At 47.3% G+C, this 10517-nt stretch overlaps 1 protein-coding gene across 1 annotated transcript; it reads right to left on the bottom strand.

Moving 5' to 3' along the window:
- Nucleotides 1–9333: 9333 nt before the first annotated feature.
- Nucleotides 9334–10004, bottom strand: LOC130705743 (RAD52 motif-containing protein 1-like). Its single transcript, XM_057534551.1, has 2 exons — nucleotides 9909–10004; nucleotides 9334–9528 (listed from the first exon to the last, which is right to left on the bottom strand). Exons 1-2 carry the CDS (start codon nucleotides 10002–10004, stop codon nucleotides 9334–9336), a joined length of 291 nt encoding a protein of 96 aa, XP_057390534.1.
- Between the last annotated feature and the right edge of the window lie 513 nt (nucleotides 10005–10517).

The raw sequence follows: 10517 nt of genomic DNA, 5'->3' as shown, positions 1-10517 counted from the left end.
GGGGCTACTCGGGTCTGCAGCCCAAATCCCGCCTCATTGTTTGGGGCCAGGGAGGGCAGGGAGTGCTTGGGAAGAGGGCCCGGCAGGAGGTAATTGTCGCCTTTGCAAGGGGAAGGATGGCTTGCGCCCTGGGGACTCTGGGAAAAAGGCCCACTCTGGTGGCGCGGATTGGATCTCCGCACGAACCTAATAAAGGTGGCGGAACTAAACACGTCATAAATAACGGGTGGGACGTTAGGCGGGGGAGGGGCGCGCGGTTGCTAACGTGAGCCCTCGCGTCGGCGCTGGCATAGCGGTTCAGCTCGGACGCAGGATGTGGGTCCGGCTCCTCAGTGGCCTGGGTCACTGCGCCTGGGAGCCGCCGCGTGTTATGTCCCGGCTGCGCCTTTGGTTGCCACGGCTCCTCCTCACGTGGCAACAACTGTGGTTTCTAGTCCAGGCAGTTCAGCCTCCGGAGTGGGCCCTGGGCCCCGTCCAGGTGACCCCCAGCCCCCCCGCGGCTGACTGAGGCTTGGTCTTCATACGTCTCAGACCCCCCTCCCAAATTGCCCCATGCCCTTACACCCCTGGCAGAAGCCGGGGGCTTTAATTACTTGACGTCCTCGTCTCCAGTCCAGATGTCGGCCCCGCCTCATCAGGAGTTGACTGAGACTGAGGTTCCACACGCGGACACGGATTCGGTTGGGGAGCTGCCTGCAGGGCCAGTTCAGTTTGCTGTTCCACATCAGGATCTGAATAACAAGCAAACCCAACATCAAAAGCTCCCAGAGGAAGTTCCAGTGCTGGATTGGAATCAGAATTAGGCCTTCGTTCTGCCTTCTCGACACAAATATAAGACGAAAAACATAGGTCTAGATCAGGCTGAAGGTCACCAATCATTTGAAATACTTGTTCCACCTCTAGGTAGTAAGAGCTCAAAAACAATGAAGTTTATTGTTTCACCCCCAAACCTGAAGAAAGATCTAGTTCAGCATCGACGGCTTGCCAAAGTTGTTGAAACTACAGGCCAATTTGAAAAAAAAACTCAGGGTCTAGAACAACAGTTGCAGGGTGATTATTTAGATCCCAGTATGGATGCCTTTTATCCTGAGGACAGCCTACCTACGGATTTTCTGGGGAGCCCAGATGAACCTCCAGAGCCCCCTGTGGAAGCTGAAATTTCTCCATCCCAGCAGGAGGCCCAAACTCATCATCTAGAGCTCACTGAGGAGGCTGAATCTTTACCCCAGAAAGAGGCCCCTGCTCAGCATCCACAGACACCTGAGGAGGTTGAATCTTTTTCACCCCAAGCAGAGGCCCAGGCTCAGCATCCAGAGCCCACTGAAGAGGTAGAACCACCTCCAGTTCAGCAGGAGGCTCCATCTCAGCCTTCAGAGGCCCCTGAGGAACTAGAAACTTCAAGTCCTCAGGAGGCCCTAGCCAAGCCTTTGGAGACACTTAAGGAGGTTGTAGTTCAACCAGTAGTACATCATGGGGTAAATGAAGCTCAGCAGTCAAACTTGTACAATGTCACTGTTAAACCTCTGGATCTGGCACTTTCCATAACTCCACAGGTCACTAAAGAGGCTGAACCTTCTCCAGTCCAGCAGGAGAACCCATCTCAGCCTCCAGAGAGCCCTGAGGAGGTTGAACCTTCTCTACTCCATCAAGAGGCCCCAACTCAGGCTCCAGGGTTCCCTACTGCGTATGTACTTCAAATTCCAGTGAGTGATGAGGTAGCATCTCTACCTGGCGTTCAGCATCACGCTCATTCAAACTTGCCCAGTGTTACACTTCAACCTCTGGATTTGGAACTTACCATCACTCCAGAGCCCACTACGGAAGCTGAATTTCCTACAGCTCAGCAGGAGGCCCTGGCTCCACCTCTTGAGCATTCTGAGGAGACAGAATCTTCTCCAACCCAACAAGAGACCTCAGCTAAGCCTCCAGAGCCTCCTGGAGAGGTTGAGCCTTCAAGTGAGCAGGAGCAACCAGCTCCACCTTCTGAGCCTCCTGGAGAAGTTGAACCTTCTCCAAGCCAGCAGGAGACCACAGGTCAGCCTCCAGAGCCTCTTGTGGAAGCTGAGCCTTCTCCAAGTGAACAGGAACAACCGACTCAGCCTTCTGAGCCTACAGAGCCTCCTGAGGAGGTGAAACCAGCAACCCAGCAGGAGACCACAGCTCAGCTTTCAGAGTCTTTTGGAGAAGCTGAAACTTCTGCAACCCAGGAGGAAGCCTCAGCTCAGTCTCCAGAGCCCCCTAATGAGGCAGCATCTTCTCCAACCCAGCAGGAGATCCCAGCTCTGTCTCCAGTGGAGATAGAACCTTCTGCAACCCTGCAGGAGCAACGAGCTCAGCCTCCAGAGCCTTCTTCAGGGGAGGTGGAACCTTATCCAACTCAACAGGAACAGCCAGCTCAACCTCCAGAGCTTCATGAAATGACAGTTTCACCTCCAAGTCACCATCATGCTCAGCATTCAAACTTTTCCAGTGTCGCTGTCAAACCTGCAGATGTGGAGCTTACCATAACAAAAGAACCCACTCCAGAGGTGGGACCTTCTCCAAATCAGCACAAGCCTTCAGCTCAGCCCTCAGTGCCCCTTACTAATGCAGAATTTTCTACAACCCAGCATGAGGCCCCCACACTGCCTTCACAGCCACCTGAGGAGGTTGAACCTTTGCCAGTTCAACAGGATGCGCCAGCCCAATCTCCAGAAGCCGGTACACATATTAAATCTTCAGTACAAGAGGAGACCCCAGCTCAGTATCCAGAGCATCCTGGAGAAGAAGTTATACCTGCCACAACCCAGCAGGAGACTCCAGATCAGCATCCACAGGCTCCTGAGCTTGTACCTTCTCCACCTCAGCAGGAAGCCACAGCTCAGCATCCACAGGCTCCTGGTGAGGTTGAATCCTCTCCAACTCAGTCTCCAGAGCTCTCTAATGTGACTGTAGTTTTCTCTCCAGAGCATCACGTGACAAACAGTTTCTCCTCTAGGTCAGGATCAAGCTCAGCTTCTGCAGCGGCCCGATGTCACTGTTAAACCTGTGGATCTTGCACTTATCGTAACTCCAGCGTTCACTAATGAGGTTGAAACTTCTCCACCCCAACAAGAAACCTCGGCTCAGTCTACAGTGTCCCCTGAGCAGTTGGAACCTTTGTCAGTCCAGCAAGAGTTTTCAAATCAGCATCCAACCCCCTCTGAAAATGTTGAACCTTCTCCAGCCAGCAGGAGAGCTCAGCTCAGCATCCGAAGCCCACTGAGTGGGTTGGACCTTCTCCAGTCCAGCATCAGCACCCAACTCAGCCTCCAGGGGCCTCTACAGATGGTGCAGCTCAACCTTCAGTACATAATGAAGTGACATTCTCACCTCTAGGTCCAGGTGAAGTTGAACATCCAGTGTTGCCTAATATCACAGTTAAACCCGTGGATCTGGCGGTTGCCTTAACTCTAGAGCCCACTAAAGAGGTTGAACATCCTCCAGTGCAGCAGGAGGACCCTACTCAGACTCCAGATCCCCCTGGAGGGATAGAGCTTTCTTTAGTCCAGGCGGGGGCCCCAGCTCAGTCTCCAGTTCCCCAAGGGGGCTCAGCTATATCTCCTGAGCCCCTTAAGGAGGTGGTACCTTCTCCCACACAGCAGGAGCTTCAGGCTCAGTCATCAGAGCTCCCTGCAAAGGTGGAACTATTTCCAGTCCCTCAAGGAACCCTTCCTCAGCTTCTACAGCCCCCTGAGAATATGGAATCTTCTCCAGTCCAACAGGAGTTCCCAGACCTACCTCTGGAACCCCTTAAAGAGACAGAACCTTCTCCAGCCCAGCAGGAGGCCCCATCTCAGCCTCCAGCGCCACCTAAGGAGGTTGTAGCACAAACTCCAATGCATTACGAGATGACAGTTCCAACACTGCGACAGGATCAAGCTCAGCATTCAAACTTGCCCAGTGTCACAGTTAAACCTTTGGACCAGGGGCTTCCCACAGCTCCAGAACCTACAACGGAGGCTGAACATTCCGCAGCCCTGCAGCAGACTGCAGTTCCTCCAACATACCCCGAGGTGACATTTTCAAATCCAGAGCAAGTTCAGGCTCAGCATCCAACCTTGACTGAGGTCACAGTTCAACCTTGGACCTTGAACTGACCATAAGGCCAGAACCCACTAAGGAGGATGAACCTTCTCCAACCATGCAGGAGACCTTAATCCAGCCTCCAGAACCACCTAAGGAGGTTTTTGTAGCTCAGCCTCCAGTATATCAGAACCCAATAGTTCCAACACCAGATCAGGATCACTGAGCCTCTAACATCACCCAGTGTCACAGTTCAACCTTTAGACCAGGGGCTTACCACAACTCCAGAACCTACTATGGAGGCTGAACATTCCACACCCCTGCAGGAGACTATAGTTCCTCCAGCATACCCCAAGGTGACACTTCCAAATCCAGAGCAAGTTCAGGCTCAGCATCCAACCTTGACTGAGGTCACAGTTCAACCTTTGAACCTCTTACTTATGTTAACTCTGGAATCCAGTATGGAGGTTGAACATTCTCCAACCATGCAGCAGACCCAAGCTCAGCCTCCAGAGCTCATTAAGGAAGTTGTAGCTCAGTCTCCATTGTATCCCGAGGTGACAGTTCCAGCACCAGATCAGGATCATGCTGAGCATCCAACATCACCCAGTATCACAGTTAAACCTTTGGACCTGGAGCTTACCACAACTCCAGAACCTACTACAGAGTCTGAACATTCTACAGCCCTGCAGCAGACTACAGCTCCCCCTCCAGAACACCCTGAGGTGACACTTGCACAGCCAAGCCTGATTCAAGTCACAATTCAACCTATGGATGTGGAACTTACCGTTACTGCAGGATCCAATATGGAGACTGTACATTCTCCAATCATGCAGGAGACCCCAACTCAGCCTCCAGAGGCACCTCAGGAGGTTGTAGTTCAATCTCCATTCCTGCAGGAGGTGACAGTTCCAACCCCAACTAAGGATCAAGGTCAGCATTCAACATCATCCAGTGTCACAGTTCATCATGTGGACCTAGAGCAAACCACAACTCCAGAACCCACTATGGAGGTTGGACATTCTACATCCCTACGGCAGACTACAGCTCCCCCTCCAAAACACCCTGAGGTGACACTTGCACAACCACACCTGACTCAAGTCACAGTTCCACCTGTGGACCTAGGAGTTAACATATCTCAGCAACCAAGGCCATCTGAGACAGTTCTTTTTCCTTCGACTCAGTATTCAGTATCCACAGGTATTCCTGGTGTAAAATATACCCCAGAAAAGAAGCAGCCAGAACAGAATGCTACCACAAACATCAGCATATGTGAGCTCTGTAGCTGCAAAAATGAGACACTGTCGTGTGTTGTTCTCAGCCCAAAGAAGAAGCTCCACAGAGTGCCTGAGCCAGAGCCTAACACCTACAACGGCGCCTTCACCATCATGTAAGAATCGCCTTTCCTCATTTGTTCTCTGCATCCTGCCTGACATGGCAGCCTTTCTTCAGGTCTTCCTGGTCCTCCTTATCTCCCCAATCCACATAGACTGCCTTTCTGTTTCCACCTTTTGTTTGTCCATGATTCCTTATCTTCATTCTCCTTCTTACTATTTTTCCCTCTCCTCCATCTTTTACTTTTAATTGCCCTTATTTTTTCCTTCTCCATTTTTTACCCCATTATTTAATTCCTTAACATCTATTTTTCTCCCATCTTTATTCCATCTTCTTTACAGCAACATGTCCCTCTCCCCATCTCATTGGTGGTAATACAACAAAGTGGTTAAGAGTAGAGATTCTGGAGCCAGACTACCTGGGTTTGAACCCAGGTCTGTCATTTATTAGCTTTATGACTCAATTTCCTCATCTGTAAAATAGGGATTATGGTAGTCATCATCTCATAGGATGACTCCTATGACTCCTAAATCTCCCAATGACTCCAATCTCAAGGATTCTCTATGTAGAGTATCATGTCATCTGCAAACAATGACAGCTTTACTTCTTTTCTGATTTGGATTCCTTTTATTTCTTTTTCTTCTCTGATTGCTGTGGCTAAAACTTCCAAAACTATGTTGAATAATAGTGGTGAGAGTGGGCAACCTTGTCTTTTTCCTGATCTTAGTGGACATGGTTTCAGGTTTTCACAATTGAGGATGATGTTGGCTGTGGGTTTGTCATATATGGCCTTTACTGTGTTGAGGAAAGTTCCCTCTATGCCTACTTTCTGCAGGGCTTTTATCATAAATGGGTGTTGAATTTTGTCGAAAGCTTTCTCTGTATCTACTGAGATTATGATATGGTTTTTCTCCTTCAATTTGTAGGCAGAACACTCTATGACATAAATCACAGCAAGATCCTTTTTGCCCCACCTCCAGTCACTCTCATGCTACTGTTGATTTCTTTCCTTGTTGGCTGAAGTGATGAGAGATATACGATCTCCATACCTATCAGTCACCCTGGGAGGGCTAAAAGGACATGCCTAAAAGATAAAAGTGTGATCTCGTCAATTCCTTAGGTTTACTTAGCAGCTTTCTTCTCTGGTGTATTACGAATTGTGTAGATAGGTTCCATTAAAACACTGCAAGTAAAGTAAGTCAGAGAAAGACAAATGTCACATGTTATCACTTATTTGTGTCATGTTTTGGATTCCACATGTAAGTGATAACATATGACATTTGTCTTTCTCTGTCTGACTTACTTCACTTAGTATGATAAAGAGATTATATCATTTAATTGTGGTATAATCCTGCAAACTAGATCTCATCCTCACTTTACAGATGAGGAAACTGACGTTCAGCGAGGTTAAGTGACTTGGTCAGGGCCACACAGACAGGAAGCGGCACAGCCCTTCTGACATCAAAAGCTTATTTCCAGGCTTCCCTGGTGGCGCAGTGGTTGAGAATCTGCCTGCCAATGCAGGGGACATGGGTTTGAGCCCTGGTCTAGAAAGATCCCACATGCCGCGGAGCAACTAGGCCCGTGAGCCACAACTACTGAGCCTGCGCATCTGGAGCCTGTGCTCCGCAACAAGAGAGGCCGCGATAGTGAGAGGCCTGCGCACCGCGATGAAGAGTGGTCCCCGCTCGCCGCAACTAGAGAAAGCCTTCGCACAGAAACGAAGACCCAACACAGCCAAAAATAAATAAATAAATAAATTAAAAAAAAAAAAAAAGCTTATTTCCATCAAAGTTTGTCTCCTTTCTGCTGAGCAATGCTGGCTCCTGGCATCAGGCTCCAGATGAGTAGATTGGAGCCAGATAGGACAAGACTGAGGGATCAGGTGAAAGCCCCCTACTCCCATTCCTGCCTGCCCAGGATCCTGGAGGGGCAGGGGAGAGGGAGGCGGGAAGAGGGATGAGTAGGGTTTGAGGTTGTGCACCTGGAAAATGGGAGGTGGGAATGGGGCTCCTGGCTGTGCTTGCGTGTGTGTGTGTTTGTGTAGAGAGAGAGAATGAGGATGAGAGAACCAGGGTAAATATATAATTAGGTGTCGTCTATTTCCAAAATGAAAATAGCATTATGGTTTATTTCTGATTTTAAAAGCAAGGCATGCTTGTGGTAACAAATTTAGTCTGTACAGAAAGGAATAAAAAAGAAAGTGAAAACAGCCTATTATCCCCAAATCTAGAGATAACTGTGACCCACGGCTGGACTTTGAGTTCTACATTCCCAGGTTTAGCTACCTTAAACTCACCTTGGTCTTGCCTATTGGTGAGTTGCCATGGAGGCCTCCAGAAAACAGTTAACATGAATAACTCTGATTTTCAAATTTTAAACTCACTTGTCACTTTGGGATAGCCAGGTTGTTGCCACCTGATAACTTCTTTGGGTTTATTTTATCTAAGAAGAATTGTAAAGCTAGCAAAAGAAAATTAGCCCATTAAAAGTCATGTTTTCAAAGATTAAGGAGATGGGAAAAGTTTTGATATGATATTAAGAAAAAAGAGAACATAGAATTATGTATCCAATGTGCTCTGAGTCTTGATTAAGATATGTATCTACAGTAGAGAACAAACTAGTGGTTACCAGTGGGGAGAGGTAAGGGGGGAGGGGCAAGATAGGGGTAGGAATTAAGAGGTACAAACTACTATGTATAAAATAAATAAGCTACAAGGATGTATTGTACAACACAGGGAATACAGCCAACATGTGATAATAACTATAATGGAATATAACCTTCAAAAATTGTGAAGTACTATGTTGTACACCTGAAACTTATATAATATTGTACATCCATTATACCTTAATAAAAGGAGATATCTCATTCACAGGGGAAAAAAAACCCAAAAAACAACACTGCAAGTAAAATCAGGGAGCCTGATTCCTCCAGCTCCATTTTTCATTCTCAAGATTGCTTTGGCTATTCGGGGTCTTTTGTGTTTCCATACAAATTGTGAAATTTTTTGTTCTAGTTCTGTGAAAAATGCCAGTGGTAGTTTGATAGGGATTGCATTGAATCTGTAGATTGCTTTGGGTAGTAGTGTCATTTTCACAATGTTGATTCTTCCAATCCAAGAACATGGTATATCTCTCCATCTATTTGTATCATCTTTAATTTGTTTCATCAGTGTCTTATAGTTTTCTGCATACAGGTCTTTTGTCTCCTTAGGTAGGTTTATTCCTAGATATTTTATTCTTTTTGTTGCAATGGTAAATGGGAGTGTTTTCTTAATTTCACTTTCAGATTTTTTGTCATTGGTGTATAGGAATGTCAGAGATTTCTGTGCATTAATTTTGTATCCTGCTACTTTACCAAATTCATTGATTAGCTCTAGTAGTTTTCTGGTAGCATATTTAGGATTCTCTATGTATAGTATCATGTCATCTGCAAACAATGACAGCTTTAATTCTTCTTTTCCAATTTGGATTCCTTTTCTTTGTCTTCTCTGATTGCTGTGGCTAAAACTTCCAAAACTATGTTGAATAATAGTGGTGAGAGTGGACAACCTTGTCTTGTTCCTGATCTTAGTGGACATGGTTTCAGTTTTTCACCATTGAGGACGATGTTGGCTGTGGGTTTGTCATATATGGCCTTTATTATGTTGAGGAAATTTCCCTCTATGCCTACTTTCTGCAGGGTTTTTATCATAAATGGGAGTAAATTTTGTCGAACGCTTTCTCTGCATCTATTGAGATGATAATATGGTTTTTCTCCTTCAATTTGTACGCAGAATACTCTTTGACATAAATCACAGCAAGATCCTTTTTGACCCACCTCAGTTTTTCCAATTCAAGGGTCATCATGAGGATGCTTTCAATTGTTGTAAGTGACACTTGTGTTGTTCCCATGTCTAAATATTTTAATGCTGGCAATTTAAAAGATAAGAATCTTCAACTCTTGTCAAAGGATTACGATTGAGAATTCTTCACTGGAGATGTCTGAAAAAGCTGCTTCTGGTCGCATGCCTTTTGGGCTCTGTGGGCATCCCTTGCTGAATAAAACTTGATGATGGCATAGAACCCAGGACCGGCCACTGCTGCGTTTGGGAAAACTCGGACCGAATACAGAAGGCGAAACTGGGAGAAGACTGTGAACAGAGAATGCTGTAGGGTGGTCCCATGCTAAGTAAGTGCAGGAAATTTCGCGCCCAGGAAGCCAAACCGCCCGTTCCCTTATATTCCCCCAGCCCTTCGCCGCAGGCAACTGTGGTGAGCCTGCAACTCCAAACACGTCTCATTTCAGGAACAAGTTTCCCTCTGAAATCCTAAGCTTCGAGAAGAATTAGGAGGCAATGCCGTCTGTTGGGAACTACCTCTCAAAAATCTGTGGGGGCGAGCTGACTGCTCAGGTCGGCTCTAGAACTAAGATTCCTCTCAGCGGAGACCACAGGCAGATGAGGTGCTGAAGCAGTACCGCGGGGCGCCCAGTTACTGGGGCACGGGGTGGCTTCCTCCACTCCTCCCTCCGCCCCTGCTCGGCTCACTTGCAAGGCCTCGGCCGTGGGTCCAGAGCTCAGCTCCCACACCAGCAATGTTTTGTCACCCACGATGGGAACCACAAAAGGTACCAACGCCACCATCCTACCGTTACCGCGCGTCCCTTTTTTTTTTTTATGACTGCTTTTCTTTTAGTCCATCCAAAACATTCCTCCATCCTCTTCCTTGTTCTTTCTCACTGAATAGAACTTTGTTGAAGCCCAAGCCCACTTGTTAATCAGCAGAACTAAATACAAGGAGAGGAACTCTATGTCCCACAGAGTGCATTAGACTCTTCCTGTTCCAGGTACTAGGGGCAAGGCTGAGTCCTCTCTGGTCCTGGCCAGGTACAGGGATACCTACTGAAGCACCAGGGTCTCCTCCATCAACCTCCACCAAATCCAGGAAGTCTCCTAAAAGACAAGATCCACATCTCTTGGCTCAGGTTTTCCATCCATAGCAATATCAGCAAGCAGGACTCATGAGTCCGAAGACATCCACAAATCCACTTGGACAGACATCCACTTGGAATATTTTTACTGGCTGCAACAAGTCCTGCAGAGAAACAAGAGACAAGGAGATTATCTAATGTGCATTTTCCACTTAAGATTTAATTT

The sequence above is a fragment of the Balaenoptera acutorostrata genome, chromosome 19 (genome assembly GCF_949987535.1).
Source record: "Balaenoptera acutorostrata chromosome 19, mBalAcu1.1, whole genome shotgun sequence".
NCBI classification, from domain to species: Eukaryota; Metazoa; Chordata; class Mammalia; order Artiodactyla; family Balaenopteridae; genus Balaenoptera; species Balaenoptera acutorostrata.
Note: the sequence above shows the minus strand (reverse complement) of the source record. Positions and strands in the feature narration are given on the sequence as shown.

What these genes read in the sequence shown, in the direction of transcription:
- LOC130705743 (XM_057534551.1), bottom strand. Translation starts at nt 10,004, where the DNA reads ATGGTGGCGTTGGTACCTTTTGTGGTTCCCATCGTGGGTGACAAAACA. An exon ending in CCACGGCCGAGGCCTTGCAA is followed by an intron (nt 9,529 to 9,908) that starts GTGAGCCGAGCA and finishes ACCACCCTACAG; the next exon opens with CATTCTCTGTTCACAGTCTT.